The 17,001-nt window shown below is 41.8% G+C and overlaps 1 protein-coding gene across 2 annotated transcripts in view; it reads right to left on the bottom strand.

Annotated features, from left to right (window-relative positions):
• LOC115786536 (C-terminal-binding protein 1) overlaps positions 1–17,001 on the bottom strand; it is a 31,513-nt gene extending 14,512 nt beyond the window's left edge. Inside the window, exon 1 of one of the 2 annotated variants that reach the window (XM_030738724.1) lies at positions 16,945–17,001. In XM_030738724.1, the coding sequence (XP_030594584.1) occupies positions 16,945–16,951 (7 nt within the window). In that variant the 5' untranslated portion in view covers positions 16,952–17,001. Of the gene's footprint in view, positions 1–9,051; positions 9,258–16,944 lie in introns of those variants that run through there. The other variant, XM_030738723.1, reaches the window with a different exon arrangement.

Here is a 17,001-nt window from a genome sequence, read left to right as displayed (position 1 = left end):
GCTCTAGATTATGTCTCTGTTCGTTATTGTGTAGCATATATTGGATGAATCCAAGTGTTTTTTCACAAATGTGCAAGAAAAATGCAAATAAAAACATCGAAACGTCACTGAAAGTGCTAAATGTGCAGGTGGGTAAGGAGGTGCAGCAGATCATGGGGGATAGAGATGTTTGCCATGCGAGACAGCTAGTCTCTGAAATGTGAGCGCCTCCTGCACCCCTGCCACAGGGTGTTTTATTAAATCATATCTAAAGATTAAACCATTACACTGAGAATGCTGCTGGGCTGTACAGGAGGAAAAGCGGCATTTAACAAGGAAGATATGCCAAATGACCCCACTAGTGGGCCTTTGTTTAAGTTATAACAAGAAGAGGGGTCCATGGGGGTCAGATTTATTAGTTTTCCTTGAATAATCACTACTGCTGCATTTTCCTGCATCTCTCAGTTTCCCTCTCTCTCCACATAACTGATTGAATAATCATTCCAGATGACTGGAGGCCTTACAGACTGAGGCAGAAGACATCTGAGGGACATACAGATGCAGTTTGTGAGGAAAGTCTAGGCAGTGTGCGTGTATGTAATTGGCATTCTTTGACATGTAAAGTTTTGACAGCCCTCTGAAACACTGCAGATGAAATAAGTGCAGAGTTATGCCCGTTTTTGCTGATGCTGACAAACCCATCATTCATCGCTGACTTTTTCCCCATCTGAGATGTGCAGTCTGACATCTTGAATAAGCAGCCTTCTCTGTCAGTTCACTCAAAATATTCCTCCCAAAACTCAAAGGATACGCAATTTACCCCCACCCCAGTTTTAGCCTGTTTTCCACTTGCATTGCCTAACGTCGTGAGGAAGAAGCCAAATCATTAAACCAGTCATCTAAAATATAAGAAATCAGCATGCTAGAGTCTACACAATACTTTGAATGCCAAGACTCCCTGAGAAGCATACTTGTGGACAGAAGTTTGGCAGCTCCAAACTTACAAATTAGTTTGAAAAATCTGAAAACAATAACACTCTTTCCTCAGCAGCTACAGCTTCAATGAGAGGCCCATGAGTAAAATAAGGGCATCTTACCAGTTAAAACTCATCTTAATTGTGGATTTTTGCTGCTTTCCGCTGCTGTTTTTGCACACATCACAGTTTATCAGTTTTCTTGTAATTAAACTTGGCTTAATTGGCTGTATTTTTCCACTTCAGATGGTGAGTTCATGCTTTGCGTGATGCTTTATTATTGAAGAAAGAAATATGGAAAAAAAAAAACAAGCCCCACGAGTGTAACTTTCAAAATGACTGAAATGTAAAGGGATTTTCCAGTTTATTAAACTTTTTCACAAGTGCAACATGTTTTTTTGCGGTTGCATCCTGTTGTTGGAGAAGTTGGTGTCCCAGCCTTTCCTGTAGTGGACTGATTTCTTCCGGTGTGACTGTTTAATATCACTGCAAAGCTGTTTGCGGAGTCACCGCTCTTTATTTGAAGTGACATCTGAGCCTCACATTTAGCACTGATGTTTTGATTATTTGATCTTTCTTGGCTTTTCTTTCAATGTAGGAAATTTATTTACAAAAAACATTAACTACATTTGGTCAGGAACTGATCGCCGCTTTGATCGCCGCTTTCTTTTTTTCCTTTTTTAATCTGCTTCACTAGGAGATGAGGACTGTTCTGTATTTGCGGCAACCAGGAGTAAATATGTGTACCTGTATAATTAAGAAAAAAAGGGGCACACTGGGAACAAACAAACCCATCCAATTAACTTCCACATACAAAAGTAGATGGATGATGATTATTTTTTCTCATGTGACAGGCCTGTTGTGGAACTAAATAGGTTTTTAAGCCTGAAACTGGGGTGGGTTTTTTTTTTGCCCACAGATTCTCATCAGTTTTCTCCAGTGTGCATGCATGAGGAAGTAATGTATGCAGCGATTACGTTACACTTCAGGTTCAACGTATCATTAGGGTGCAGCATTTAGATTTCTGCTGTGGCAGAAAATAAGCTTTCAGAGTCTGTATTTAGAAAACAGAAGGAAGGGGTCTTTAAACTAGTGTGCTATAAGCACATGACAAGATGCATACAGAGCCATTTGACTCTCACCAAAGAATTAGAATCAGGAGTTTAACATCAACAGTTCAACAGGTGTGTTCAAACATATTTCAGTTTTGTTTCATGTGGTTTAAGGTTGCAGTGCAGCCACAACAGAAACTCACAGTTGAATAAATTTGGAACCACTTTTTTTTTTTTTTTTTTTACTATTGTGTTACAGAGTCAGGTATGTGACCTAAAACCTGGTTTCTGCTTCAGTTTTGCCCACAGCATGTTGTGCTGATTTAATATGGGCCTTTCCTTCACGCTCTCACTGGTAAAACAGAAGTGAGTGCACTCAGATGCTGCACTGAGACAAAGATAGCTCACAACGTAGTACAGTCCATCACTCAACTTCTGCATTGTCTCTTAAATCTGCATTGTCAGATTACAGCGTGAAACTTGATCTGATGAAGCAGTCCTGCAGCGTGCTAAGACCAGTGAGGTGAAACTCAAATCCTGCACACAGTGCCTTATGTGGCCTGGTAAAACATTAGCTATCACTAATAGGATTTGCCTGGAGGCCATTGCACTTACACATCAATATAAAATCTATGGTGCATAGCTTAGAAAATGGAATTCAGCAGCAGCAGAAAGAAATACGGCACTGTGCTGCTCAGTTTTTGGCACTGACACAGAAAAAATGGTAATTGAACAGACAGGATTTTACCCCACTTTTTTTTTTTATTATTATTATTTTGCAGCACAGTGGTGTTTTTTCTGGGTTTTTTTTCAGGGGGGAGATTCCAGACATTTCTCCAGCTCGCACTTGGTCAGACTGAGGGAGGAAATAGCTCTCATTCCAGCACCACGAATGACCTTGGGAGGACTAGCACTTCTGACTGCTGAGTAGTACTATGTGATAAAAACACTGCTTTATTCACTCCCTCCATCTCTTCCCCCACACTCACAAACCACAGCAGTAACCTGTAAATATTAATCCTCAAACTCAAATGGTCATTATTTCTTGGTCTTTTTTTTATTACATGTATTTTCTCGCTTCCCCATCACTTTAAACACTCATTAAATCCTTCATTATATTAAATAATTTGCCAGACTTTCCTCTCGCTCTGCTCAGTTCCCTAACTGTAAACCCTTATTCATCTTTTTTTCCCTCTCTCATTATATTAAATACTCCAGTAATCTCTCTCTCTCTCTCTCTTTCTCTCTCTCTCCCCCCCTGTCTTCCCCCCCCCCCCCCCCCCCCCCCCCCCCCCCATAGCCCCAGGGTTTGGTGACTGCTGGGAGCTTTCACAATGGAAACAGGCCTCTTGACAGCCAACAGGGCCAGAGCTTCAGCTCTGCTCGTGCTTTTCCACCCAGCCTTTCTGAACAACTACACTTTAATTCAGATTCACAACCATGAACAGTGGACATTTTGAGTAAATGCAGCAAAGCAGTGGTAGTGATCTGCAACTTAGGAAAAATGAAAACAAAGAAAGTTTTGTTCATTGTTCACTATAATACAATAACCATCTGTACAGTAATAGTTGAGCTTGGGGTTAAATTGCATCATAGATATGAAAATAGGCCCCATCCCGAAATGTTCTAAGTAACAAATTGATGTTAATGCCATTTGATTGACATTTAAAAATGGAAAAAGCATCTGCCAATGACTGCTGGGACTTCAGCATGAGAGCCAGTGGGAAAGCCCTGCAGCCTGCCTGTATCCAGCTGTCATTGACCGGCTCGCAGGAACAGCTGGATTTTTGTCCCCGAGGAGGGAGACAGTGTTTTCAGACTGCCAATCAACAAAGACAATTAAAAGGATCAGCTAATTTCATGCGTTTTAAATGTGCGGGTCAGCGGGAAGTCTGCCGGCCTTGATCCAGACCGATCTGCCAAAACAAGCTGCAGAGGCCCTGATTTTTCCCACAACAGCACGCACTCTTATAACAAGGGTTAACAGTTCTAGAGCATCTATGAGCCCACTTCTGTATTCAGCTGTTAGTTAGTTGTCACTTGGTATTGTTTATTTATTAAGCTATAATGTCAAGCATTTGATATTTCCAAATCTTCTTAATCTTAATAAGACAAATCTTTTCAGTCCTTTTCCATTTGACTACAGTGAACCCCAGCAGATTGAGTGTTTTTATTTTTCACTGTGCACGCGAGAAAAAGGAAGAGAAGAATAGCAGGTTGTCGGCACCTGTGATCACTGTCGTCTGCAACTGTAGAAACCAGCCATCGAGCCACAACATGGCTGATTTATAATGTTACCGGCTCTTGTGGCGTGCAGCAACCGCAAGAGCCCCTGTATCCTCCTTCTCACCCCTTCAGTGTTCATCTCACCATCTCTTCATCTATTGTTGCCTCATTTTCAGATCTCCATCTTTCATTTCAGTCTCACTTCCTCAGGCTTTCTTCATCTCCCTGGCCATTTCTTTTTTTTTTCTCTCGCTCTGCAATACCTAAAGACGTGCTTTGTATCCTAGTTGCATTTGCATTTCTTAAAAGCACCTAAATATCCTGATACAAAGTGTTCAGGAGGCCTGATGTTTCTTTCTTTCTTCCTTCTCTCCCTACCCACATGTCAGTTCCCAGGAAGGCAAAGAAGAATATCCGTCACCACCGGCTCACACACATAAACAGTAAAACAGGTATAACATGCTCGCCTCATCAGTCAATTCTTTTTGACACGACGAAATCTCCGGTGATGTATGATACATGTGCTCTCAAATAGAAATGATCACTATGCAGGGTTCTCATTTACAGGTACGGTGTCAGCAAGGCAGTTCAGGTTTGTCAACTCTTTGTTCCCATAACAAAAGACACCAGCAGCAAAACAGACAAGGACATACAACAACATTTGGCAGCAACTTGGTTATGGCAACCAGTTTAGTTCAGAGGCAGGTTTTCGTTCCAGTGGTGCTATGAATTCAGGAAAAGTGGGCAAACGGCAGAGAGGTTAAGATTTCAAAGCACAATTTTAACCTTATAATTTAAATACTGCATAGTGTAGCTCAATAGATCAATAAAGCTATATTGTGGGTCCATATAGATAATAATTCAATATCCTAGACTGGGTTTGCAGCATTTCTGTGTGATAGGAAAACACCTCATTTCGGCTAGAAAATATTTATTTTACAGCTGTGAAGTAAATAATTTTCAACCTGTAGCTAAAAATCATCCTTCAATTTCCAGAATCTCACAAATGTCATAACACACATAACACACTGCTGGTTTGCAGGAATTCATAAATAGTTTATAAGTAGTGGCTTAAACAATATTTGCACTACAGGAAAAAATAAGGCTGTAACTGGATTATTGTGTGGCTACAGAAAAAAACATCACAATCACTTTGAAGTTTCAGTTGGATTGGGGTCACTTTGGATACCCCCCCCCCCCCCCCCCCCCCCCCGTAATGGAATATTAAGGCTGTAAAGCATTTACTGCATTTAGATTACGGTTTTCCCAGCTGCAGTGCAGGGACCCACCGGGGAGGGCCTTTGAGTGGTTTCAAGGGTATTCCCAGCCAAAAAAAAAAAGGGGTGGGGTGGGGGGGTTAGTTTCACACATTGTGCCATTTATTTGAGTTGAGCCAAAATGACTGATCAAAGGGCTGGTTGGTATTTTTTTAAAAAGTTGCTTTTTGATTTCTGCCATTTTGCAGGTATCATCTTAAAAGTTATTTAATCTGCAGGTTTTACCCCAAATAGGCTCACTTGACAATGTTGACATTTAAATTAATAACAAGTATGCATGGACTCAAAGTAATGCAAAGCACTAATTACCTATCATAGCTGAATTACAGCCTACCTGCTAACTGTTGTTTTGGGAGAGTAAATTGTAGACTTGTTGGTTTTTGTTTTGTTTTTTTCTCTACTGCTGTTTTCATTTTGCCATTTGTCTAGACTGCTGTGTCTCAGTCACATTTCCCCTTTTGAACAACGCTTCTCAATAAAAAATAAAGTTGGCGGACGCAGCTAGCAAGTATTATATAAGGCATAAGATCTTTTAGTACTGGCTGGCAGATCTTTTACTATTGCTTCCCTTTTTAGTTCAGTCATTTTTCTATAAGCCTTAGACATAATAGACCAAGCTTCTTAATGGCTCTTAGTGCCACCATCTCTTTGCTGAGCACTTCATAGACTTCTAAGTGCGGTAAATTACACCTGACTAGATTCCTGTCTTTTTTATGGCAAATGCGCAGTATAAAAATTCAGTATTTGTTTTTATAAGTGTGTGGAATGGTACTGCAGCCCCTATTTAACATTTCAACAAGGATGTGTTGTAACTTGTAATCTAATACACTATGTTGCCAAAAGTTTGTCTGCCTTCACACGCATGTGAACTTGAGTGACATCCCATTCTTAATCCATAGGATTTAATATGATGTCGGCCCACCCTTAGCAGCTATTACAGCTTCAGCTCTTTTAGGAAGTCTTTCCACAAGGTTTAGGAATGTGTTTTGGGGAATTTTTGATCTTTCTACAAGAACTGCATTAGTGAGGTCAGACACTGATGTTGGATGAGAAGACCTGGCTCACAGTCTCCACTCTAATTCATTCTAAAGGTCTTCTGTTGGTTGAGGTGCAGGTCAATCAAGTTCTTCCACACCAGACTCCCTCATCCATGTCTTTATGGACTTGCTTTGCACACTGGTGCGCAGTCATGTTGGAACAGGAAGGGGCCATCCTCAAACTGTTCCCACAAAGTTCGGAGCATGAAATTGTCCAAAATATCTTGGTATGCTGAAGCATTAAGAGTTCCTTTCAGTGGAACTAAGGGGCCGAGCCCAACTCCTGCAAATCAACCCCACACTGTAATCCCCCCTTCGCCAAACTTTACACTTGGCACAGTGCAGTCAGACATGTACCATTCTCCTGACAACCACCATACCCAGAATCGTCCATTGGGTTGCCAGACCGAGAAGCATAATTCATCAGTCCAGAGGACACATCTCCACTGCTCTAGAGTCCAGTGCCAGCGTGCTTTACACCACTGCATGAAATGCAGCATTGCACTCGGTGATGTAAGATTTAGAGGCAGCTGCTCAGCCATGGAAACCCATTCCATGAAGTTCTCTACTCACTGTTCTCGAGCTAATATGAAGGCCACATGAAGTTTGGAGGTCTGTAGTTGGTGACTTCTCTGTACTATGCCCCTCAGCATCCGCTCAGCCCACGCTGTGATTTTACATGGCCTACTACTTCGTGGCAGAGTTGCTGTCATCACTTCCACTTTGTTATAATACCACTAGCAGTTGACTGTGGACTATTTAGTAGTGAAGAAATTTCATGACTGGACTTGTTGCACAGGTGGCATCCTATCACGGTACCACGCTGGAATTCACTGAGCTACTGAGAGCGACCCATTCTTTGTGTTTCTAGAAGCAGTCTGCATGCCTAGGTGCTCGGTTTTATACACCCGTGGTCATGAAAGTAACTGGAACACCTGAACTCAATGATTTGGATGGATGAGTGAATACTTTTGGCAATATAGTGTAAAAGTTTCAGATTACTCTGGATTTCTCTAAATTAACATGCCACCACACGAGTGGTTTTCCTTGTTTTTGTCCTTTGACAAAAACTGTCTGTCGGTGGGAAAGTGCCTGCAACTGTAAGTCATGTTTACTTTGTAACTGCCTCATAGGATGCATTTATCAAAATTAGATTTTTTTGTGTTTTACCAGCAGATCTGGTTTAACAGGATTTTAGAGGTGTGACTGACATGTGCAAGGTGTCACAGATCTAGACCTTTATAATCAGATCGGGCATGACACAACACAGAGATCAGAGGCCCCCTGCCTTCAGAAAGATGAATCAGTACATGCATCAGTCAGCCAAAACTGCAAGCTGATTTTACAGCAGCTCTTACAGCTTCAATGATCATTACCGTGCGCTGAAACAAACCCGATGACCCAGTCAGCGTCACAATTATTGACTGGTAGAGATTTGTGCATGAGCATCTTAAAAAAGGACAAAGCTTCCCGAGCTATAATTCACAGTCGTTAGTCCTGTGACCTTGGATTCTCGAGCTGCTGGCATGAATTTGGAGAAGATCTCTCCCAAAGCAAGGGGCAAAAGAATAAAATTTTTAAAAAATGAGGGGTGGAGGTTAGAAAGCTAAGAGCTGCAACTTTAATCTTTGATGTCATCAAGAGATAGAGCCCGCAGCCTCTTGATGACATCACATAATGTCTGGTTTCTTTGCAGGAGAAATGGCTTCACAAATGCAGATTTAGGTGATATACTAACTCAGCTACACAGTGAATGATCGTTTATCCTCACACCCTCGTCCTCCTGCGCGACACCCGACCCCCCCCCCCCCCCCCCCCCCCCCCCTCCTCCTACCCTCCCTCCCACCCACCCCTTTCTTATTCCTAGCCCTACCTTGATCCCATTTTCTAGAACAGTCTTTTGCAGCCCCTATCATAAGGTGCATCTATTCTCTGTGAATCCGGCTGGGTGCATGCGTGTTTATACTTGAATGTGTGTGTGTGGCACTTTAGTTCCCCTTTATGTGTGTGTAAGTGTGCGGGCACCTAAATTGTGCACGTGCGCATGGTTCGGCGAAGGCAACCACTCTCCATAAAAGAAGCACAATGAAAGGGAAATATGTGTCATGTCCTTGCGAGCCCTCGAAGGAGAGGAAGATCTATTTCTGTCGCCACAAATAGAGGTGTTCAAGCAGCTTTCAATAGCAGAGATTTGCCTCTTCATGCACACACACACACACACTTACAGACACACACACACAGAGGTTTAGAGAAAAGACTAACCATTCTTGTGTGATGAGAGAGGCTGAGCAATAAAAAAAGATAATAGTATGAGTGAATTAAGAAGAAGAAGGAGGAGGAGGAGACGAAAAAAGGGAGAGGAAGAGAGAGAAGGGGGAGGGGAGAAGGAAGCAGAATAATCTACACTGAGTTCACAAATATTGGCACACACACAAATACAGACACACACACACACACACACAGAGATATGCAGTTCCCACATAAAAGCAGAGTGCTGGTTGTTTACCTAGAGGCATGCCTTTGTTGAGGAGATGTGAGCTTCCCATGGTATGTTCCCCAGCCGGCCAGCACACAACAGAAACCTACAGTCTTCACACAGCAGACATGAACAGGAATCCAGTCAGCATATGGCGGCTGTGGCCAGCTACCTCGCTTCCCTTAGTCCTTCTCCCAGCCCCTTAGTGACAAGCATACACATGTGCTCCCCCTCTTTTCTCTCTCTCTCTCTCTCCCCTCCCTTCCGTCCCCTTTGCTCGCCTGCTCTCTCTATCTCTTACCCCTCCCTCCCTGCCTGCTGTCTTTAGGTACCTCCCTCCCCTTCCTTTCTCACTTTCTAATACACAAAATCTCTCTGTCTTTCCAGCTCCCTGTCACCAAAAAAGAAGAAGCACACACAGATTGCAAGAGCTGCTGCATTTATGAGAGCGGGAGAGTGCAAAAGAGATGGCGGAGGTGGGGGGGGGGGAGGGGGGGGGGGGGGTACAGAGCATAGAGTGTGTGTGTGAGAGAGAGCAGGAATGGGGAGGAGCTAACGGCGGACAAAATTCATCTTTTGTTTCCTGAAAGACGACAGGGAGGAGAAAAGAAGAAAGAGAAGAGAAAAAAAAAAGTTGTGCAATTACAAGGCTGTAGTAAGAGAGGAAAAACTAGTTCTTTGTGATGGAAGGAAAACTCTTACAAAACTCAGGAAACTTAATTACAGCAATGAGGGAACAAGTTGTAACACTGCAGTCAATTTGTGTCTTCAGTAAGCAATAACAAACACCAATTTAATCACTGTCTTTACTTTATAAGTTTACTCTTGTATTATCAGCCGTGTTGTTGTTTGTGGGCATTCAAACTTTTTATTTAGAGAGCTCTTAGTAATATTATTGACTTAACCCACTTCCATAAGTAAGCCACAGTTTCTACATGGGTAAATACACTGTAGTTACACTCCTGTGCTGATGTCATGCATGAACACGGGTTTACCTTTTTATATTTTAAGGAAATTCTATTCCACCTCTTAAGTAAGAGTGTGACATGTGCTGATTGTGCTTTAGTTCCTTGTTATATAACTTTAGCTTGTTGCACTTGGCTAAATCGTTTGCTGCAGTAAAACAGATGAACATTAAAATGAATAATTAAAAGTTGTCATTAAATTTATTATTACCTATTTAAACATCAAATATTTAATTTTTGTGATGTATTGATAGTCTTATGATTACAAATCTTCACACAAGGTGAGATGAAATAACACTGTGGTTCTTTTTATTTATCTTGTTTATCTCTCATGCTCTGCAGACTCTACTTTATAACATATACTCACTGGCCACTTTATTAGGTATACCTTGCTACTTCCAGGTTGGACTGCTTTAATTCTCAGTGACATCAATTCAACAAGGTGCTGAAAACTTTCCTCAGAGATTTTGTTTATTATTGACATGATAGCATCACGCAGGTGCTGCAGATTTGTTGGCTGACCACATTGCAAAGGAGCTCTACTGAATTGAAATCTGGTGACAGTGGAGGCCGTCTGTCAGTGTGTGGTGTTGTGCTGCTGTAGCCCATCTGCTTCACGGTGTGGCATGTTGTGCATTCAGAGATGCTCTTCTGCATATCTTGGTTATAACCGGTGATTATTTGAATTCCTGTTGCCTTCCCATCAGCTCAAAGCAGTCTTGACGTTCTGCTCTGACCTCTGGCATAAACAAGGCATTTTCGGCGCTGCCGCTCACTGGATATTTTTTCCTCTTCTGGGCCATTTACTCGAGATGGTTGTGTGGGAAAATCCCAGTAGATCAGCAGTTTCTGAAATATTCAGCCTACCAACAACCGTGCTGTGCTTAAAGTCACTTAAATAACCTTTCCTCCTCATTCTGAGACTTAAGCAGGTCTGCATGCCTAAATGTATTGTATTGCATGTGAAATATTTGCATTAATGAGCAGCTGAACAGGTGTTCCTAACAAAGCAGCCGGTGAGTGTATATCTCCTTCTCATTTTGATCTGAGAGCTCGTGTTATTTTTTTCCTGATTCATTTTTCCCTATAAAAACTTAACATTAAAAGTAGAGCACTGCAGTACAAGCATTATCAAAAGGGAAAATCTTATCAGTGATGTGATATGGGTGTTGTCTCCTTCATGCTGTATTGTTACATAATTGTACTTCATAGGTGTGTCCAAATATGCAAGCAGCAAAAACTGTTTTTTAAGCAGATAATACGTCATCACATTAGTCTCCCAACTTTCCATCTGGGTGCTTTGGTCTGGTTAGCCCTTACAGTATATACCTGCCCAGGCTCGCGATCCCTGCAGTGGTGGTGTTTGAGCGTCTGTCATCTACACATGGCCACTTGATAACCATTGTGATATAAGCAGCCTCAGACGCCCCTCTAACTGCCAGGGCCTAACCTAGTTTAACAGCAGTGACGGTTACATCACACGCTCACTATTGGTAAATGTCACAGATAGCCAGTGGGCGAGTTGTTCAAATCCAAAAGAGGCAGAGGGTTAGGGAAACTGTTGTTTTCAGCACCGACTTTTCCTCCCATCATTCCTTTCATGCACTGTTGTTTTTTTTGTTTTGTTTTTTTATAAATAAAATAAAAATGAGCAGAAAGCTCCTCCTTTCCCCTTTTTGCTTTATTTACACAGTGAAGTGGACCATACATATGAATTGTAGCTTTGGGCTACTGCTTCTTCTTTAAAAAACAACCCAACTGGCCCTGATTCAAAGAGCCATGATGGGAATTACGTGTGCTCAAAAGTTTCCAAGGGTAAACATAGTAAAAGGATAAAAACAAAATTTAATTTGGCACGCTTTGTGACTGATGCCTCACTGTGGAACAAGACACTCATTCAGTTGTCAAATACAAAACTAAGTCAAAATGAACAAGCTCCAGATGGCTGCATATTTGCAAATGAGAATTAGAGTAGTTTATGTGACTAACCTTGACATACTGAAGATTATAACCTGTCAAATTTATGTACGAGAACATGTTATTTTTGGCTGCTTTGAGCTGTCTCCTGTTTTTTTTTTTTCCATGACACTAGATGCACACATTCATGCTCATTTTACACTGAACAATTTGTGTCTGAGCAACAGTGGAGTGGGAAAGTGGTAAAACTCTCGAATATTTCTCATGTAAAGCTTGACTTCAAATAACCTTTTGTATCACGGCAGCCACCGGGAACAGACCTGAGCCTCTCCCCGGCTTTCTGAGTTGAAAAACAAGGTTTTCCACCTCTGCACCACAAACATGTCTAACTGAATTTGTTTCGAATCAAATTTGAGACCAGAAAAAGCCCACGCGCTGAAGTATAAATTAGGTGCAAATTACAGCAGCTGCTTTAAAAATTTGCTGTGTCATTTAGGAGATTTGTGAGGATATAATGGACTGAATTTTGCTCCACGTTGCAGAATGTATCAGCCACTTGCTGTTTCAAGAAGAAACTGTCTAATATCTTAATATAATAACCGTGATATATTGAACTCAACAAACTGTGCCAGTTCAGCAGCTAAACTGATTACATTTTTAATTGACAAATGTCTCTCTGACACATCACACATACACATTGCACAATGCCGGTTGCATGTAGCCTATTACAAGGAATGTGTTAGGTGTTTGGGGTCTCAGACCAAATTCAAACTGACAACCCGGTGTCGACTAGAGAAGCAACAGACATGTTCATCTTGTTTTGGAGGCCGATGGCGACTTCAGCTAACATACAAGAGACAAATATTCCCCAGGAGATGGAAGAAATATGAAGCATATTTGGTGCTTCTAAATAAGGACAGAGGAAGAAGATACTGCAGGGATATGTGAACTGTTCAAGCTCCACAGGGAGCGAGGAAAAGAGGGGGGAGATAGAGAGATATAGGGGAGAAAAGAACAAATGCTCTTTAGATTAAAGGAGGGTGAATATTCAATGATTGTCATGAGAAAAAAAGGTGAAATATGAAAGGGAAAGGATTGACAGATGAAAGACAACAGACTGGGGATAGACTTCATTTTCTTTTATCAGTTCTTCTCCAGTATCCCCTCCACCTTTATCTTCTCTCTCCAGCTAACTTCACCTTCCCTCCTCATCTGACTGTCTCATTTTCAGTCTTCTTTCTCTCCCAGTTTCTATCTTGATCTTATTCACACTCCATCACCCCCCACCCCCACCCCATTCCTCATTCCCGCATCTCTTTTTTTTTTTTTCCTCACTCTCAGGCGTTCTCACCATACATCTCCACCCTCCCACTCCGTCTTTTCTCTCTATAGTCACTGCAGCGTGTCTAATGGTTCAGCTCCTTCTCAGCAGATCCACCACACAGAGGCCAGGCGAGCAGCCGCCCCGACTGACGCCTCCCAACCACTGGCCTTATCAAGACTGACAGCCAACTCGACCCAGAGCTATCGCTAACACACACGCATGCTCACTCACATAAACAGTTGCAAAGATACACGCCTGCACAGCCACAAAGATACAAGCATAATAAATTCACTCTCATCCAAGACAAATATAATGACATTCACAGGCAGCTACACCAAAATAACGTTTCTGCAGGAAACACAAACTCAGTGGACTCACTCACACAACTAAACATAATGTAGCTACAAACGCGGACCCATCACAGTGAAGCAAACATGCAGACACATACAAACACACGCATGGGCAGCAAATTGGATTTATGGATACTGACAGTGAGCTGCAGAACAATGTGGATGCCACTACAGAAGAGAGAGTAGATACTGCAGAAACAGTCTAATCTACTGTAGGCGGAAATGGGTACCGCAGGCATGAAGAATCCAGCAAACATGTGGAAGACAGAGGGGAGGGGGGAGATGAGTGAAAGGAGGTAGAAAAGGGCCCAACCTGAGAGATGAAGGGAGGATCAGATTGCTAGAAAGGAAAAGGAAGGGGAGAAAGGAAGGTGAGGAGTACAAGGATAAGGGATGGGGACAGTAAGAAAAGAGAAAAGAATAAAAGAAGTAGTCATTCATGTTGCTGTTTGATTCCAGCCTGCAGCCTGTGCTATGTTCTCTTTCTTCCTGTTTCCTTTCTGCCTCTTCATGGAGTGAAGAATAAAGAGGGAAAAAAACTCATTTCAAACCTCAATAACAATATAGCTATGTGAGGTCTGAGGACTCGAGAACAGGCTAAAAATGAGAAATGTAGCACCATCTGGTCAACATGAGAAAATCATAACGAAGAGAGAAGGGAGCCATCTGCCTTAAGAAAAATGTATATTCAGTCCACCTGCATGCTTTAGGTTTGCAGCTTTCTTACTGGTTAAGCTGCTTTGTTTACTGGCCTTTAGTTGTTAAGCTGAGCAGCAGAACCAGACTTGAAGATTAAAGCATCAAGTTTAAAACAAGGTTGCGCCTGGCCTTTTTTTCTTGATAAATAGCAAATAATGAACTCAGTGCCAGAGTGGTTACAAACTGGATACTCCAGTGCTTTAGGGCTGGGACAATAGTGAAGTTGGCCGTCATGCCCTGATTATACGCAGATAGCTGGAGATTTGACAGCTGAGTAGTCATTCCTGTTATACTTTGAACTCTTGTGGTTTGCCACCTGGGGCACATGTGCAGTTGGTGGATTACTATGCAAATTCTCTGCGAACATCCGCAAAGACGCTTATGCATACTGTTTACCCTTTCTGACCCAAGTGGATTCAAATGTACTCTATGGACTTGCAGATGCAGAAAGGATAATCAAGGCTTCAGTCTTCCTCCCTTCTCTCACCTGTTAAGACATAAAAACCTCCCGTGACCAGACAAAAAAAATAACAAATCTAGATGGATAGCTAGAATACTGAACAAGTATGGCTTTTTTGGAATTGGTGAAAACAGAATATGATTGTCAAGCACAATGATGGAGGGTTGATGATTCATTGGCTTGCTTTGCAGCCATAGGGCCTTGGCACCTTGCAGTCAGTGAGTCGACGATGAGTTCCTCTGTATATATTTGACTGTATTCCACAGCTGTCCGACAGCTAAAGCTTGTCCCAAGCTCAGTCATGCAAAGCTACAACAGAATAGCTGAAAAAGGTTTTGCAATGGCCCAGTCAAAGTTTAGACCCAAACCTGACTGAAATGCTGTGGCGGGACCTTAAGAGAGTTGTTCATAAGCAAATGCCTGCAAACATCAATGAGCTGAAGCAATGCTGTGAAGAAGAGTGGGCCAGAATTCCTCTACAGTGACTTGACTCATTGCTGCTAAAGGTGGGTCTACAAGCCTTTGAGTCAAGGAGGGTACTTAGTTACTCACGCGACTGCACAGAGACCTCAGAGTCCTGTGAAAACTTTCTTTTTCACATGATTATATGCTTAGAGGTAAAAAAAAAAAAAAAAAAAGTTTACATGTGAAGCACCTTGTAATATTTTACATGGTGTTCTGTTGAGTTTTATTTTCCATCCATCCTCTTCTGGGTCACGGGAACCTATCCCAGCTGTCATAGGGCAAGATACAAGGTACACCCTGTACAGGTCACAGGGTGTAACTGCATGTCTTTGGGAGGAAACCCACAGGGAGAACATGTAAACTCCACACAGAAAGGCCCGAGCCAAGGTGGATTTGAACCCAGACCTTCCAGCTGTTCTTCTAGCTGTGAGGCAGCAGTGCTAACCACCGTGCTGCCAGTTTTATTTTGATTTTTAGTTAATAGGCTCCTTCCTTGGGTTAGGTCAATTAGTGATTCTAAATTGTCCATAGATGTGAATGTGAGTGTGAATGGTTGTCTGTCTGTGTGTCTGTGCGTGTGTGTGTGTGTGTTACAAAATAAGCACAAAGAAAATTTCAGTCCAATATCTAAGTTTTTGAGATATCAAATATCAGAGTACCCCGTGCCCGCACCTTGGCAAAATTATTAAAAATGATGGCACTCTGTCACCATTGATTCAACATTATCAATACGAAAACTTCTAAAAAGCCTGTGTTTTGCGTTCATTATTTTGACAACAAAAATCTGCCATAACTTTGACTGAATTTGTGATTCTTCCTAAAATTTCACTCTGTGCAAACGGGGTATGTATCGAGAGGTCAAGGGCCACAGAGCGCAGTGGGATTGTCAGCGCATCCTGTGGCCTGAAAGTGAGTGAATGCTTATTTTTTAAGTTTTTATTTGAAAATCAAAGAATAAACCAACTAAATTATTTCAATACAACTGGAAAGAGAGTTGAACAATCTTTTAATTCATTTTAAAAATGTATGTAGGACTTCTTTTGATAACGCCAGCTGAAGTTTGCCTTTTCACTGCATGGCCATTTTTTTTCCAGCTGCATTAATCTGGACTTGCTGGTACCTAGTCTTACGTTATTAATAGTAATTTTTTGGTTTGTATATATATATATATATTTTTTTTTTTTTTAAATAAAATCACATCAGTTTTGGCTCTTAATGCCTCACATTCCTAACTGATCATATGTGGTGAGGGAGTGTACAACCTCTCTGAAAACTGCCCTTTGAAACATGCTCTCTCATCATCTCCCCAGTTGGGGTTTAAAAGGCTGTTTTAGATGTATAGTTTTCATAAAATCCTTATTTACGATGAGAAATGATGCTCAGACTTTTTTTTTTATATACCCAGCAGCAACATGTAAAAACCCTTCTGGGCAGAATTCATCTTCATCGAAGCAGTAATCCCCACGTCTCTGGAAATATCTTTATAAATAAACAACCACCCTTTCACAGGAAAATAAACAAATTTGTACATTCACACACGGCCAAGTCTTCATACTGTAAATACACAGAGAGAGGGGGGAGTTGTTTCACCCTTATTTAGCTTGGCACAGAGTTATCTTTTCAGACCTTAAACACACTACAGAGCAGCCGCTGCTATCACACAGACGCACACACTTACATAGACACACATGCAAAATTACACACAGGAAGTCCTTACTATGGGGCCAAAAATACATCACAAACCTTGCATCACCTTCCTCCCTGTGTGTCCACTCTTCCACTGTGTCCCAAAGCTGGGTG

This window comes from Archocentrus centrarchus, chromosome 10 (assembly GCF_007364275.1).
Source record: "Archocentrus centrarchus isolate MPI-CPG fArcCen1 chromosome 10, fArcCen1, whole genome shotgun sequence".
Lineage (NCBI taxonomy): Eukaryota > Metazoa > Chordata > Actinopteri > Cichliformes > Cichlidae > Archocentrus > Archocentrus centrarchus.
Note: the sequence above shows the minus strand (reverse complement) of the source record. Positions and strands in the feature narration are given on the sequence as shown.